The 17,572-nt window shown below is 38.4% G+C and overlaps 2 protein-coding genes across 2 annotated transcripts; both read right to left on the reverse strand.

The window, feature by feature from the left end:
• Positions 1-2,785: 2,785 nt before the first annotated feature.
• Positions 2,786-3,721, reverse strand: LOC130024815 (olfactory receptor 6C2-like). Its single transcript, XM_056115598.1, has one exon. It carries the CDS (start codon positions 3,719-3,721, stop codon positions 2,786-2,788), a length of 936 nt encoding a protein of 311 aa, XP_055971573.1.
• Positions 3,722-14,335: 10,614 nt separating this feature from the next.
• On the reverse strand, positions 14,336-15,271 carry LOC130024631 (olfactory receptor 6C2-like). The gene has a single exon (XM_056115331.1). It carries the CDS (start codon positions 15,269-15,271, stop codon positions 14,336-14,338), a length of 936 nt encoding a protein of 311 aa, XP_055971306.1.
• Between the last annotated feature and the right edge of the window lie 2,301 nt (positions 15,272-17,572).

Here is a 17,572-nt window from a genome sequence, read left to right on the forward strand (position 1 = left end):
AGTTGTAAATAATACTGCAATAACTATTGGATATTAATATATTTTTGAGTTAGCATGTTAAAAAGTTCAGATACTAAAAAGTTGAACAACTAGATAACATTGCATTTTTATTCTCAAAAAATAGCACTCTCCATACCATTCTTTACAGTGGATAGATCAGCTTACATTTCCACCAGCAGTGAGCTATCATCTCTCTTTCAGTGCCAAAGATTACCTCTTATCCTTCAGATCATAGTCATCTGAACAGGTATAACATGATATATCATTTTTTTATTTTCATTTTATTGAAATGTATTAGTCATATGTGCACCTTCTTTTAAAAATATTTAGATACGATTTAATACTTTTTTTACTATTAAGTTATGTGAGTGATATATATGTATATATATATATATATATATTTACGTTCTTACCAGTTATATAGAGCCTGGCAAGCTCCCCGTGGTGTATTCAATATGCCAAAAACAGTAACAACAAGTCTCACAATGCAGACATTACTGGTGCCTGCTAGAGAAAAATCAATGAACAACGGGAGGACAGTGCTAAAGTGCTACCAGTTATATGATTAAAAAATTTTTATCTAATTTAATAGATTATCATTTAATATTATTAGTACCCTTTATTGTATATATATACATATTTTAGTTTAATTCATAGTAGTCACTTATTTTTGCTTTTGCAATTGCTTCAGTTGGTTGCTTCAGCGGGCTGGAGCGATAGCACAGCAGTAGGGCGTTCGCCTTACAAGCAGCCAACATGGCCGACCTGAGTTCGATTCCTCCGCCCCTCTTGGAGAGCCCGGCAAGCTACCAAGAGTATTCGATATGCCAGACACAGTAACAACAAAGTCTCCAATGGAGACGTTACTGGGCCCGCTCGAGCAAATTGACGATCAACGGGAGGGCCTTTACCTACCTCGAGCAGTAAATAGATATTTGGATTTTATTTTCATATCTTAGCATTGAATATTTCTTCATTAACAATGGGATGAAGATATTCTTCAAGATTCTAATTTCAGTTCTTTTTATTATCTAAGTGGTTGTTGTATCAGATGGCATTTTTATGTTCAATTTTTTGAAGAAGTTATTTTTCAATTGAAGACTAATGGAAACAATGTCAACAAAATATGAAAAATATCACTTGACAGAGAAACAAAATATGGAAGCCCAGACATGAAAACAGGGGGAAATTATAGGTTCAAATTCTTAGATTGCAATAGAAAAGGGGAGATGATTTCAGATGAACTATCTTAGAGAGGTGACAGTTTATGTTCTTCCAATATATACATATTTGTTATAAAAATTCAATACCTTTATGTACAGTCTCATGTTCTTTTTGAAAGTGTTTGTTCCGAATATCCTATCTATTTAGCTGATTTTACTTAGTTTAGTTTCTTTCCTTTTTTCGTTTTTTTTGGGGGGGCACACCCTGAGATATACAGAGGCTACTCCTGGCTCTGCTCTCAGGAATCACTCCTGGCGGTGCTCCAGGACCCAACCTGTGTCATCCATAGGCAAGGCATGCATTATACTCACTATACTATCATATATCATATATTATATATCATTATACATCATACTCACTATACTAGCCCAATTTTATTTCTTTTTCCCCATTGTTTTGTGTTGGTATGGCAGTATAGTCTACATCTGGCAAGATATTTTTCAATTCCAAAGTACTCAAATTATTAGAAATAATAATTATTAAAAATTTTCTTTTTTGTGTTTTTGGGCCACACTTTATGACCAGGAACTTTGTGGGTGCAAAATCTCAAACCTTGGTCAGCCAAATACAAATGGGAGCCCTATTCACTGTACCATTGCTCCAACACAGAAATAATTTCTAATTTTTTCCTATGTTCCCTTTAATTGTATGTATTTTTTAAAAATATCAAACTATTTTGGTTATTATTAAAGTCTTAGGATTTTAGATGTTTTGTATAATTCTAAAGTTTACTGTTTGCTTGGAGATTTTTTTCTGTGTAAGCATATATTTTTTTTTAAGATGGAACTGTTTTTGTTTGCTCCAGATGTCATGTTATAGTAAATTTTGCAATTTTGTTCTTTCCTCAATTTTTGTTGTCTAAAACAATATCTGGGAGCTAGAGAGCATACAGAGATAAAACCTTTGCCTTGTGTATCAGTAACCTGGATTTGATCCCAAGCCCCGTTTGTGGTCTCCTGAGCATAGCCAGTAGAAGTTCCTGAGCACAGAGCTAGGAATTAGCCCTGAACACTGCTGGCTGTGTCTCCCCTCAGAAAAAATAAGTAAAACAGTACTTGTGCCAAAATTAGCACCCCACACATGTGTTTAGTGAATCAATGAATAGATAATTTGAAGATTTTGGATTGGGGAAACAATGACAACTATTACTTATTCTTTTTAAAAAGAATGAGGCATCTTACTAACCTATAATTCTTTTGATAGTTTTAATTTGAAGTTATACTTGTGTGATTTATTTATATATTTTGGGTATTGTTAGCTTAGGGGTAAAACTAAAAGATTCAAATTCTACTTCTGTGCTGAGGGTCATCAGCAGTTCTCAGGGTATCAGGAGGTGCCAGGGTGCACCCAGGGGTCTGGCATGTTGGTATTCACTCCAGTTCTTTGAGTTCTGAACAGCATTTAAAATTTCAAAAACTTTGTTAACATGTTTATTTATGGAATTATCTAAAAAGTGAAGATTCCTCTAGATCCAGAGGAATAGTAACTTTTGAATAAGTTAATTTGATTGGAGAATTTGAGATCTTATTATATACATTATGCTCATTTATATATTTGTCTCTTATTTCTTAGAAAACATCATTATTCTTTTGATTGAATTGTTGAAGGCCTCTTTGACTTGCTTGTTCCTCAGTGTGTAAATGAAGGGGTTCAGCACTGGAGCTATAGACGTTGTGAGCACTGTCACACCTTTGTTAATGGCTACTGATTCCTTGGCTGAAGGTTTGATATAGATGAAGATGCAGCTTCCATAAGTGATTGAAACCACAATCATATGGGAGGAACAGGTAGAAAAGGCCTTTTTCTTTTGCTGAGCTGAAGGAAATCTTAAAATTGTCTTGATGATATACATGTAGGACAGAACTACACACATCAGTGTTATAATGAGGGTCACTACAGCACAGGTTATAACAGTCTGTTCCATGAACCAAGTATTTGAGCATGAGATTTTCAAGAGAGGAGATGCATCACAGATAAAATGATCGATGACGTTTGAATCACAAAATTCAAGATTTAGGCCAAGGCTAAGTGGGGGGATTATAATAAATAGACCAGAAACCCAACAACAAAGGACAAGTCTTCTGCACACTCTGCTGCTCATGATGGTTACGTAATGCAGGGGTTTGCAGATGGCCACATAGCGGTCATAGGACATGGCAGCAAGGAGGAAAAATTCAGTTATACCAAATAAGTCAGTAAAAAATACTTGGCAGGCGCAGGCATTGTAGGTAATAAAATTGTCACCTGTTGCTATGTTATACAAATATCTGGGAATGCAAGCAGATGTGAATGAAATCTCCAAAAGGGAGAAATTTTGTAGGAAATAGTACATGGCTGTTTGAAGTTGGGCATCTACCAGCACGAGGGAGATGATAGTCAGGTTCCCAATTATGCTCAGAGTGTAGGTGAGAAAGAGAAGAATAAAAACCATAACCTGCAGCTGTGGGTCTTCTGTCAATCCCAGAAGAATAAATGTTGTTACTGTACGGTTTTTCATTGTTGACTTTTGACTTCTGTTAAATCTGCACATAATATAGAGATATTTCATCATATATTAACAGTATAAAATCTATAATCAGTATAAAATCTATAATCAGATTTTCTTATTAATTGCAGCTTTAAAAAGTTAGAAGGAGGCAGGATATAAAAAAGAAGCTCTGGCAGATAGAGAAGAGACCACCAAGTAAAAGGTGCTGGGAGGGCCTGCTCGGCATGGAAGATACATGCTGAAAGTAGACTATAGACCAAGCATGATGGCCACTTAATACCTCCATTGCAAACCGCAACACCCAAAAGGAGAGAGAGAACAAAAGGGAATGCCCTGCCACAGAGGCAGGGTGGGGTGGAGGGAACGGGGTGGGGGTGGTGGGAGGGATGCTGGGACCATTGGTGGTGGAGAATGGGCACTGGTGGAGGGATAGGTACTTGATCATTATACTGAATGATCGACTGAAATGCAAGCATGAAAGTTTGTTAAGTCTGTAAAACTGTATCTCACGGTGATTCACTAATAAAATTTTTTTTAAAAAAGAAGCTCTGGGAGAAGTATGTGTGAATACATATGTATATGTATATCTCTCTATATATGTAAACATATAAATATACATAATATACAAGTTACTACACAGTGTGTAGAATAAACTCAGGTTGTCTGACATATATTAATATTTTAAGAAGACACAAATTGTCAAGTACAGATATAAGGAAATTCATTTTGTTACTTTTTTGTCAGAGTAGCATTGCGTTCAACCTTTATATATTTCAGTTTTGCATCATTAAAAATAAAACTTGTTGATATCTTACATTACATTTACCACTGAAATTTCAGTTCTTTTTTCATGTAATGAATCCCTTTCACCCATCTTTCCTCTTCCTTTCTAATAAACACTAGTCTTAAGATCCAAGATTGTGCATAACGTGGGCTTCTAATTCACAATATACTTATGCAGTATCCATTTCTAATTTCTCAAAGTGCCTTAGTTAATATACTTCAAAGATACTAAAGATATCATGGATCTCTAACTAGTTTGTTTGTTAGCATTCTCTTTATTTCTTCACTTTTCACCTTACTAATATTTACTTTGTACCGTGACAGTCCCTGTCTGGAAATAACATCTTTCAGATAGCCATTGTTTTTTGAGGGCCACTCCTAGTGATGATCAAGGATGTACTCAGGTACCTTGGCTCTGTACTCAAGGATCATTCCTGGCAGGGCTTGGGGCACCACAGTGGGTGCAAACACATAGAATATGTGTTGAGCTCATGCAAGCCAAGCACCCTACCTGTTATACTATCGCTTTGACCAAATCTGATTTTTTTAAGGACTCAAAAATTTACAGGCATACATAAAACTCATGATTTCCAGATCTCAATCTCTTTGTTTTGATATTTAACTTTTAATAAAAAATAGATTATATTTGCATGAGAACATCCCATGTGGCAGGTATTTTAGCAAATACTTCTCAGAACATCTGTATTCAGTTTTTAACTCATCCAAGTTTCTCGTATTTTAACCTTATCTTTTTTTGTGTGTGAGGCTGCTCTCGATCAGTGCTCAGGAAGAGGGTGACTCTTGGTGACTCTTCTTCAGCCAGTGCTTGTATATTCAGTGCCACACCAATGTTACTCCTGGTCTCTAAGGTAATACCAGCAGTTCTAGGGGGCCTCCAGGACTGCACTGAAAATGTGGGGAGACCAAGTGGTACCTGGAATTAACTGGGCTTGGTTACTTTCAATGCATGTTCCTTAAATGCTGTGCTATCTCTCTGCCCCCATAGCTTCATTTTTAAGCCTTATGGAAATTTCCCATTATGTACGATAATATGCTCCCTCTAATTTTTTGTCACTGTGATCCACTAAGAAGCAATTCTTGTTATTATGGTTACATTTTACAAAAAGAAAAAAAAACTAACTTGTGAGCATCATTAAAAGCCTATCCTTTTCTTTCTATAATGGCTCACAAGAACTAATATACCCAAGAGCTTTTGTCGAACAAAAATTTTAATGTAAATTTACCTGTAGAATGTTTTTAAGTCTAATACCTACAGAGCTATTTTCATTTTTATTTAAACTTCTAGTCTGAAGCACTTTATGTTAATGTACATTTACTATGATTTTGGAACCTATTTTTTAATAAAGCGTATTTTTCTTCTCTGTCTCAGTTTATTGCCACGGGATAAGAAAGAAAAAAATATGTTTTCTTGCTCTATATTCTTGTACAGTTTTGTTAGTGAAATTTTTGTATTTGAGTATGTTGTGAGGTATTAATTCTAAGTTTGTATTAATAATGCTTACAGGGCTGGAGCGATAGCGCAGTGGTAGGGCTTTTGCCTTGGGCGCAGCCAGCCTGGCCTAGCCAGGTTTTATTCCTCTGCCCCTTTTGGAGAGCCCGGCAAGCTACCGAGAGTATCTTGCCCTCATGGCAAAGCCTGGCAAGCTATCTGTGGCGTATTCAATATGCCAAACACATTAACAACAAGTCTCACAATGGAGACGTTACTGGGCCCACTTGAGCAAATCGATGAACAATGGGAGGACAGTGACAGTGATATAGATTGTTTTAAGTTTTTGATGATTAAGTATATTTTAGAAATTCAAACAATTTAGTTCCAGGCTGGGGACTGAGTACTTCTGAGAATGAGTCCTTGAACTTAAGTTGGAGTATCCCCCTGACATTGCAGGGTATGGACCCCAGTATTCCCCTGAATATTTCAGGGTATGGCCTCCAAACCAAATATTAGATATGTTTTTTATGTGTGTGAATTAAGATATTGTTTTACTGATGTGGGTTTTAATCAACTATTATTCACCGGAGAAAGCTGTTAAATACCAGTCACCAACAAGTAAACAGAACTAGGTTTGTATAATGAGTCTGATAGTCTATTCTAAGGAAGGAAACTGAAAGATATATTGAACAACTATCTTATGTCAAATTGACATATGGGAGAGACATTTCTGCTGCTCTTCTCCGACCTTCCTTCAACCTCCGTTCTAATATCTCAGGCAACATATACATAGTATTATTGAACAAACATACACAGCAGTATCACGATATGATATGTCTAAAAACATATTTGCTTTTTCCTTTTACCATGTCATAGGTATTTTTAAAAATATGGCTGAGTGAAATGTGGCTGTTTTTGTTTATTCTACTTCCAAAAGAATTATTTGGAATGGAGACAGGGATCTCTAGTGAGAATGCATCTTTAACAAATGTGTTATTCTTGTGGGAAATTAAGGTAGATGATTATACAAGTATAACAATATATTCTCTTTTCTGATGAGAATGTGATATAGACAAAACATTTCTAGATATCTTTCAGATGTTAGTCCATTTGAATATCAGCATACTTGCATAAAACATTTAGAACATATTGTGCATTCTAAAAAATAAAAAAGGTTACATTGCTAAATACAGAAATGCTCACATTTAGCTCACATTTCCAATTTTAAAACAAAAATTGATAAAATATGTTTTTCAGAGTATAAGAAAATGAAATCACATAGCGGTAAATGTAATTTAAATGACAACTTTTATGTCACTTACCATTATGGCAGGAAATCATAGTTTATGCTGTTTCTGAAACACTTGAAATCTTAAAATCTGTAAACTGGTAATTGTGAGATTTTTTCATACAAACCAGAAAGTTTTCTTTTGAAAATGAACCTAGTGTTTTTTAGTGTCTTTTACTTTATGTATCTAAATCTCTGAAATATCTTCCATCAATAGCGTAAGACCCTTGCTGTGCTATTATAGTACTCCATCAAATAAATAAATAAATAAAATTAATGTTGTGGAATGTCATGAGTATTCTCCAATTTCAGAAAAGTCTGCTATTGCTAGTGTGAGCACATTCACCATATCTAGCTCTACCTTTCCTTCATTTGATAAAAATGCAACTAAACGAATAAACAAAAGAGTCCCTGGTGACCTAAGTAGGGAATCATTAATGAATCTTCAGAGCAATAAAAGTAGGGGTAAAAAATTATGTTAACTCTGGCTTCTTTGGAGACAGTGTCTTTGGGGACAGAAGAAAGAAGCAGTAGAGAAAGGCCAATACAGAAATAAAAGAATCTTAATTGTAAAAGGAAATTTAAATGAGAGATCTTATTGTTGTTTTAATCTATTGAAAAAGTAAATTTAGTTTCATTTTGCTGTCACAACACATAAACAAAATATGAGATATGAAAAAATCATAAAGAAAACTATATTTGTTGTTACTACTTTGCTTTATAATTTATGTATTTGGAAAGTCTTCATTAGAAAAGAAAAAAGGAAACTAAATAAATAATATTGCACACGTTTTAACTATATTACTAAGTTTCCAGCCAGTTTTCTTCAACTATATATATTTATAGTGTTATTCAAAAATAGTACTCGCTACAACATTTGTGTAACTGCATATGTGAAATATTCTTTAACTTCCAAATAAAATCTAAGTTAATAAACATATAGCTATGAGTTATTATTATTTATTTCAATAAATTAACATTTCATTACCTTTTTAAGTAATTCACTATAAATTCTTAAGAGTATTTTCAAATATTTTATTTTTATTTTAAAATTATTAAAGTTAAAAATATTGAGTTTAGTAATATGTTTACAATAATGTTTAAGTTTATGGTATTGATGTATAAAGTTTTTGTACACCACCACCACTACCAGACCCTCCTTCAATTGTCTTTATTTCTCCTCTGGCCTGATCTTCATTCCTCTCCTATGATCCCGGTGTTTGTAATAAGTAATGTTATCCAAGGCCAAGACAAGGACTCTGTTATCTGATGCAGTCTACTCCCTTGATTTTTCTCTATTCCATATGTGAGACTATCCTGTACTTGTTCTTTACCCTCTGATATTTCATTTAACACACCACTCAGAAGTTTAGATTATATGTTTATAATAGTACTGATATTTAGGATTTTGGTGTACACTTACCTTACCTCATTACCACCAAATACCCACAACTTCCCACCTCTACAATATGCTCTTAGACACTTCCTGTGCACCTATTTCCTGTGCACAATCTGGTGCTCACAATTTATATTCTAGTAGCCAGGGTTTGTGATAAGTAGATGCTGTGTATCCTTGTTTTGTTTCCCTAAATACCACAAATGAGTGAAGCATGTATAGTATCATTAGTTAGACAGTATATATAATGGGGTTGTCTTTTCTACTTGTTTCTTTTTTAGGACATCGTTTGCACATAGAAATGCAGTGAACTTTTGTGTGTAAATTTTGTGGCCTGACACTGATTTGTTGTCTTGTTGCTACTAAGTGTTTCTCAGTGAAGTCTAGTATTTCTATGTTTATCAAATGAGGCTCCCATAACCATGCCACCAGACTTTGCGCCAGGCTGTTTTCACTCGGGCGCCCCAGAGAGGGGCGTGTGAGAGTCTTCCCCGCTCTGAGGGACCCAGCCATGGCAGTCGACCTCCACTACTCAACCGCTGTCAGAGGCCGCTTTCCAGACACCCGGGCTGAGCCTCACACGTGAGTGAAGTCCCAGGGAACCCAGGTATGGTGGAACTTTGTGACCTTGGACTCTGGGCACTAGGGGGTTGGGGAGCCGTGCTACACATTATAAGACACTTCCTACCCATTTTCCATAATTACCACATCATACTTGATGAGATTAAGACAGTAGGCAACAAATCATAGAGAGATTTATATAAATATATGCCTCTTGGAGAGCCTGGCAAGTTTCCGAGAGTATCCCACCCGCACAGGCAGAGCCTGGCAAGCTCCCCGTGGCGTATTGGATATGCCAAATACAGGAACGACAACAGGTCTCATTCCCCTGACCCTGAAAGTGCCTCCAATCATTGGAAAAAGAGGAGTAAGAAAGGCTGCTAAAATCTCAGAACAATAGAGATGTTACTGGCGCCCGCTCAAGTAAATCGATGTGTTCATGGGAAGATGGTGATACAGTGATACAGTGATCATCAAGTAAAATGCAAGTAGTCATAGTTTAATTAATTTTTCTGTTTGGATCCTTTTAATTTATTTAATTTATTTTTGAAGCAAAATAGTTTTATTAAAGGAAATTTATTTAGAAATATGTGAGGGGACAAGAAGAAAACATCCAACCCCATCAAAAAATGGGTGATTGAATGAACAGAAACTTTCTCAAAGAAGAAATCTGAATGGCTAAAAGGCACATGAAAAAATGCTCTATGTCTCTAATCATCAGAGAGATGCACATCAAAACAACAATGAGATATCATCTCACACCACAGAGACTGGTCCATATCCAAAAGAAGGAAAGCAACTGGTGCTGGTGCGGATGTGGCAGGAAAGGGACCTTCCTTCACTGCTGGTGGGAATGCCCACTGGTTCAGCCCTTTTGGAAAATAGCATGGACGAATCTCAAAAAATTAGATATTGAGCTCTCATTTGACCCAGCAATACCACTCCTGGGAATATATCCCAGAGAGGCAAAACAGTACAGTCAAAATGATATCTGTACTTGTTTATTCATTGCTGCACTGTTTACAATAGCCAGAATCTGGAAAAAAAACCTGAGTGCCGGAGAACAGATGACTGGTTAAAGAAACTTTGGTACACCTACACAATGGAATACTATGTAGCTGTTAGAAAAGATGTAGCACTGAAGCACTGTCCTCCTGTTGTTCATCAATTTGCTCGAGCGGGCACCAGTGACTTCTCCATTGTGAGACTTGTTGTTACTGTTTTTGGCATATCGAATATGCCACGGGGAGCTTGTCAGGCTCTGAAAAGATGAAGTCATGAAATTTGCATGTAAGTGGATCAATAGGGAGAGTATCATGTTAAGTGAAATGAATCAGAAAGAGAGACCTGACATAGAAAGAGTGCACTCATCTTTGAAATATAAAGTAACAGAATGGGAGACTAACAACCAAGAGTAGTAGAGATGAGGACCAGGAGTTCAGCTCCACGGCTTCGAAGCTGATCTTAGATGCTGGGTGAAAAAGGCAGCTCAGATAGAGAAGGGACCACCAAGTAAAGGGTGCTAGGAGGATCCGCTCGGCATGGGAGATGCGGCTGAAAGTTGACTATAGACTGAACACAATTGCCACTCAATACCTCTACTGCAAACTACAACACCCAAAAGGAGAGAGAACAAAAGGAAATGTCCTGCCGCAGAGGTGGGGAGGGAGGAGTGTGGGCGGGTGGGAGCATACTGGAACTTTGGTGGAGGGATGGGTAAACGATCATTTTATGACTGAAATGCAAACACGAACGTTCATAAGTTTGTAAATGTACCTCACAGTGATTCACTAATAAAAAATAAATAATAAATTTTTAAAAAAGAATTAGGACTGGGAACATGGCCCAGTGGTAAAGCACTTGTGTTGCAAGTGTGACCTCACATTTGATGCATGCAAAAAAAAAAAAAGGGAAAATGAAGAGGTTCTGAGGTAGAGCACATGTTCCACATGTATGATCCCAGCATCAAATAATCACTGTATCACTGTCATTCCTTTGATCGTCAAATTACTCGAGAGGGCACCAGTAACGTCTCTATTCCTCCCAGCCCTAAGATTTTAGCAGTCTCTTCTTACTCTTCTTTTTCCCAACGACTGGAGGCTCTTTCAGGGTCAGGAGAATGAGACCTATTGTCGTTACTGTTTTTGGCATATTTGGATACGCATATGCGATGGGTAGCTTGCCAGGATGTGCCCATGAGGGCGGGATACTCTCGGTAGCTTGCTGGGCTCTCCAAGAGGCATAAATGGGTAGGAAGTGTCTTATAATGTGTCTGGAAAGCGTCCTGGAGCGTGGCAATGGTTGGGCAGTGGAGGTCGGCTGATGGGGCTGGGTTCCTCAGGCTGAGTCTCATGCAAGAATGAAGTCCCAGGGAACCCAGATAATGCAGAACTTTTTGACCTTGGATTCTGGACTCAACGGACTGGCAGCAGAGATCCTCTGCCTGCTTCCCCCACTCAGGATCACACCCATAAGCCACACCCTGCCGGCACCAGATAATCTTCTCATCGGCCACCCTCCAGAACCCACAGATGCTCCTCTCAGACAGGAGTATAAAAGTAGCACCAAACAATAATAATAATAATAATAAAGGTAATAGAGATAAATGACATTGGGTGTGAGTAGAGAAAGGGGAGGGCTGGACATATGACACAGGGTTCAGGAGCACATGGCTTGCATATGTGCGGATCCCTGGGGTGATCCCAAGCACCACACACTCCCCAAAGCAGTGCCAGGCACAGCTGAGGCCTCCTTGGAGTCACCAAGGAGGTCCCTGGCAGCATGTGTCCAGACCCAGCTGCCATAGTCAGAGCAGCACAAGCAAGTAAGTGCATAAGGTGAATTCTAATTTGGGCAACAGGTGTGTCTTTGGGGATTCCAGTGAAACAGACAGTAGACAGCAGCCAAGAATGTGAGGCACTTGACTGGATCTCTGGGTCTTGGCCGTTGATGGGATTGCATAGATTACACGGACTATAAAACTCTGCTCCTGTCAGAGAACAGTGCAGAGTCTCCTGCCTCCGCACCTGGCTGTCCTCACCGGAGCCCCTTGGAGGGGGGTGGGTTGAATTTCCCTCCCCACCCCTAGCAGAGCCCTGGCAGCTAAAGACCTCTGGTTCCAGCCACAGCCATGCTTAAGACCACTCTCCACACATTTGGGCCAGCCTCACGCATGAAGGAACCGACTGAGGAACCCAGGTGTGCGGGACCTGGGTATAGATCTCCAAGACTGCTTGGATTGGGACTGGGGCCTCCTCCACACAGATCCCCCATCTTCCAGTATGTAGGCGTTACACCCACCAACTGCCCCGGCGCCGTGTAATCCCATCAATGGCCAAGACCCAGAGACTATAAAACCCTGCTCCTGAGGCCGCACGACGCCTTATCATCTAATTCTTACTCTGGAGAACCTGGCAGGCTACCAAAAGTATCCTGCCCACATGGCAGAGTCTGGCAAACTCCCTGTGTTGTATTCAGTATGCCAAAAACCAGTAACAATGATGGATCTCATTCTCCTGACCCTGAAAGATCCTCGAATTTGGCACTTTTTAAAATCTCAGGGATAGGACGAAGGAGACGTTACTGGGGCCTGCTTGAGGCAATCTATGAACAACAGGATGACAGTGATACAGTGATACAGTGAATTCGACTGTAAGAGTGGGCTGGGGGATGGGAATCAAGATCCAGAGCCAGAGCCAGGAAAGAGGGGTTTCAGATTGGGGCCCGGGATGAAGGAGGGGGGGGTGTACAGGGGTGAGAATGGAATAAATGACAACTGATCAATCAACCGGCTTGGCCCTTGCTTCCTCTGCCATCTGTCCCATGGCTCCCAGGCCGTCCAGGCTGGGGGAGCGGCCCGGGCACCCCAGAATCTGGGAGGCCAGGGAAGAGCTGTCTGAGGCCGCCCTCAGAGATTTTATACAAAGATTCATATTAGATTCCCTGATTACATTCTACAAGTAACAGGAGAATGGAACAGAGCCAGGAGTAAGTTCTTAGCACAGGCAAGTGTGGACCAAAATATGGCAGAGGAGAATAACCTATAATGAGGCCTGGGATAAAAAAAGTAACTCAGTGTAGAGTTGGAATAGACAATAAGCATGAATACTAATGGCCCTCCCGTTGATCGTCGATTTGCTCGAGCAGGCCCAGTAACGTCTCCATTGGAGACTTTGTTGTTACTGTGTCTGGCATATCGAATACTCTCGGTAGCTTGCCGGGCTCTCCGAGAGGGGCGGAGGAATCGAACTCGGGTCGGCCATGTTGGCTGCTTGTAAGGCGAACGCCCTACCCGATACTAATGCTACAATATTAATAGGAATCAAAATTTTCCATTATTGTTCTTTAAAGACTTGTTTAAATGTGAAGTTATTATTTAGTTACCTGGAATGTTTTCTTTTTCCTCCTCCTCCCCCCACCCCTTCCTTCCCTTCCTCTCCCCTCCTCTCCTCTCCTTCCCTCCCCTCCCCTCCTCTCCTGTCTCCCCTCCCCTCCTCTCCTATCTCCCCTCCCCTCTCCTCCCTTCCCCTCTCCTCCCCTCCCCTTTCCTCCCTTCCCCCTCCCTTTCCTTCCTTCCCCTCCCCTGCCCCTTTTCAGTCCTCTCTCCTCCCCTCTCTTCCACTCCCCTCCTCTCCTCCACTCCTCTCCCATACCCTCCCCTCTCCTCTCCTCTTCTCCTCCCCTTTCTTTTCTCCCCTTCCCCCCATTTTTCTTCTTTCCTTTTTCTGTTCTTTTTTCATCTTATTTTTCTTTGCCTCTTCTTTTCTTTTTGTTTTTGGGCTATACCCAATGGGTGCTCAGGACTAACTCCTGGTCTGCACTCAGATCAATCCTGGGGCATTCAGGGTACCATATGTGGTGCCAGAGATCAAATACGGACACCAAGTGCAAAGAAAGTGCCCTACTCACTGTACTATTGATTCAGCTCCAATATTGCATTTTCTTACTGACAAAGTCACCACAGTAATATTTTCTTATCAGGAAGGAAATTATTAAAACTTAAAGATAAATATAATTGAGAGATGTCTGATTCTTTATGACTTTTTTATTGAGGTTCACATTAATTTACAAGAATATTTCTATGTTTAGGGGTAAAACATGATATTTTATATAAATTTGATTCTTTTACACTAACAAATTTCCTTATGTTTTATAGAATGACACAATTCTTTTGATTGCATCATTGAAAGCTTGTTTTACTTGCTTGTTTCTCAAGGTGTAAATAAAGGGGTTCAGCATAGGAGCAATGGAAGTGGTGAGCACTGCTACACCTTTATTTATAGCCACTGATTGTTTCACAGATGGTTTAATATAGATGAAAATACAGCTACCATAGGTGATGGAGACCACAATCATGTGGGATGAACACGTTGAAAAAGCCTTTTTTCTTTGTTGGGCAGAAGGGAATCGTAGAATGGTCTTGATGATGTATACATAGGATAGAACTACACAGACAAGAGTCATGATAAAGATCAACACGGCACAGACCATAATCACCTCTTCAATGAGCCACGTTTCTGAGCATGTGATCTTCAGGAGTGGGGGTGCATCACAGACAAAATGATCAATAACAGTAGAGTCACAGAATTCCAGATTCAGGCCTAGGCTAAGAGGAGGGAATATGATTAACAAGCCAGCTATCCAGCAGCCGAGGATGAATTTTCTACAGGCTTTTTGGTTCATGATGATTGCATAGTGCAGTGGCTTGCAGATGGCTACATATCGGTCATAGGACATGGCAGCGAGAAGAAAAAACTCTGTAGTAGCAAAGAGGTCAGTGAAAAAAATTTGAGCAGCACAACTGTCATATGAGATTTTCTTGTCACCTGTGGAGATATTGTACAAATACCTGGGAATACATGCAGATGTAAAGGAGATTTCTAAAAGGGAGAAATTTTGTAAGAAAAAGTACATGGCAGTTTTAAGATGAGAGTCAATGAATGTGAGGATGATAATGGTCAAGTTTCCAGTCACACTCAGCATATAGGTGATAAATAGAAAAGTGAAAACTATAATTTTCAGTTCTGGATCTTCCGTCAGACCTAGCAGAATAAAAGTTGGTTTTGTATGGTTTTTCATTGTTGACTTCTGACTTCTGTTTATTCCACATCTGTAGATGATCTGAGGAGAGTGATGTTAACATCACATAAGTATTGACTGCTCAACAAATTATGTAAAATAATTTTTAAAAAACAAAAATAAGCAAGTGTGACTACATCAAATTATAGAGCCTCTGCATGGCAAAATAGATATTGGCTAACCTAAAAGACTCCCAGATGAATGGGAGACAATATTTGTCCTCAATACATCAGATAAAGAGTTCATATTCAAGTATATATAAAGTATTCACAAAGATGAATCACAGGAAAAATGCAAAATATTATACAAAAAATGGGGAGAGGAAATGAATAGAAATCTCTTTGAAGAAAATTACAGACATACAGAAACATACAGAATTAATTTCATTTGGTATGTTTCAGTGGTTGAAAAATAACATGTAAATTATATAATTTAAATAATGAGTTTCACAAACAGAAAAATATAATATTGTTATTGCAATTTTTTATTATTCCATAGTAGCATATTTTGGAAATTTAAAGAGTTATTAAAAGGTCTAATTATTTTATACCATATAACAACATAACTTCTTTTACTGATTTTTATTTTTACCTCTTTTATTTTTATGTGCACATTGGATTGTAATTACTAATTTAACTATATTTTACTGCCAACTTAAACATGAACTTTAAAGGCAAAGCTTAAATTTCTTGAATACTTTAATGATGTCTGCTCTTTTGGTATAGAACACAAATGCATTATTTATTTTTAAAAATTATTTCTTGGGCCAAGAAATGTACAGGGAGCAATCCAGGGACCCTTCCAGAGACTCTTGGATCACCTGCAGTTCACTGAGAGGGTCAGAGGAAGCAGTGCTGCTCTAGCCTTAGGGTGCCCTGGATTACCTGAGCCACACGATTGATTCTTCAGACCCAGTGATAAATAACATTCAGATGAGAAATTTGTTATTTAGAATTTTAAGATATGTCAGGTATGACAATTATAGAATTATATAAAATCATCACAATCATTTTTACTTTTATCATGTTACCAATGTAATTAAGAACAGAAAACTCAGATTTGAAATACTAATCACTTTATCTATTTATAACACTCAGTTCATGTCCAATGTGATAATTTCCAGCTATTACTACCATAATAAAACGATATTCCTGATAACCTTTCAGTATCTGTATTACAAACTACAATGCCTAAAAGGGAGAGAGAGAGAGACAGAGAGAGACAGAGAGATAGAGACAGAGAGATAGAGGAGAGTGACTTAGAGATAGACACAAACACACACAGAGAGAGAGAGAGAGAGAGAGAGAGAGAGAGAGAGAGAGAGAGAGAGAGGAGCACCTGCCAGAGAGAGAGGCTGGAAGCTGGGGGCGGGGGATGATGGGAGTGAAACTGAACCTGGGTACACTGTTGTTGGGAAATGGGAAATGTACACTGGTGGAGGGATGGGTGTTGGAACACTATACGACTGAAAACTAATCATGAAAAGCTTTGTAAAGACCTGTTTCACAGTGATTCAATAACAAAAATTAAAAAATAAAATAAAATACTAATCACATACTTCAAACACGGTGGTTTCATTGTGATTCAGTTTTGTCATCAATCAAGTAGAAATGGTAGCAGTATCCTTTGCATATTTCTTTAAAATTTTGATTTAAATGAAAATCTTGAAAAGTATATGAAACTTAGAAAGTATCATTCAGTTGCTAATTAGTATACAAATGCTGATAAATATACAATATTTTATGTCCTAATTCAGTGTTGATTTTCCTATTGTAATTTACCACTAATTAATTCTACATCACATTGTAATGATTTTTCCCCTAACATTTGAATGAAATTATTTACGTCAAAATTTTCGAAAGATTCCTATTGGAGGAAGTATATATGAGATATTTCTATACAATTTGTACATATGATTGTATACCTGGCCATAGTTCCATATTCTATTAATGACTTTAAAAAATAACTTACCTTGACATTCTTTTCTTCTTTTTTTGGTAATAATTTTTGGGTATATGTTTTATTTTACTTTTGGAATACGGACCTCATTACTTGCTCTGGGGGCCACCAGAGCTACACCTGATAGTGCTTGCAAGGTCATTCAGGGTGTTGGGGATCAAACTCGGGGTCCTGTGAATGATTGGTATGCTCTCTAACCATTCCTGTTCCCTTCCTCCCTTCCTTCCTTCCTTCCTTCCTTCCTTCCTTCCTTCCTTCCTTCCTTCCTTCCTTCCTCCCTCCCTCCCTCCCTCCCTCCCTCCCTTCTTTACTTCCTCCCTCCCTCCCTCCCTCCCTCCCTCC

This window comes from Sorex fumeus, unplaced genomic scaffold, assembly GCF_029834395.1.
Source record: "Sorex fumeus unplaced genomic scaffold, SorFum_2.1 ptg000029l, whole genome shotgun sequence".
NCBI lineage: Eukaryota > Metazoa > Chordata > Mammalia > Eulipotyphla > Soricidae > Sorex > Sorex fumeus.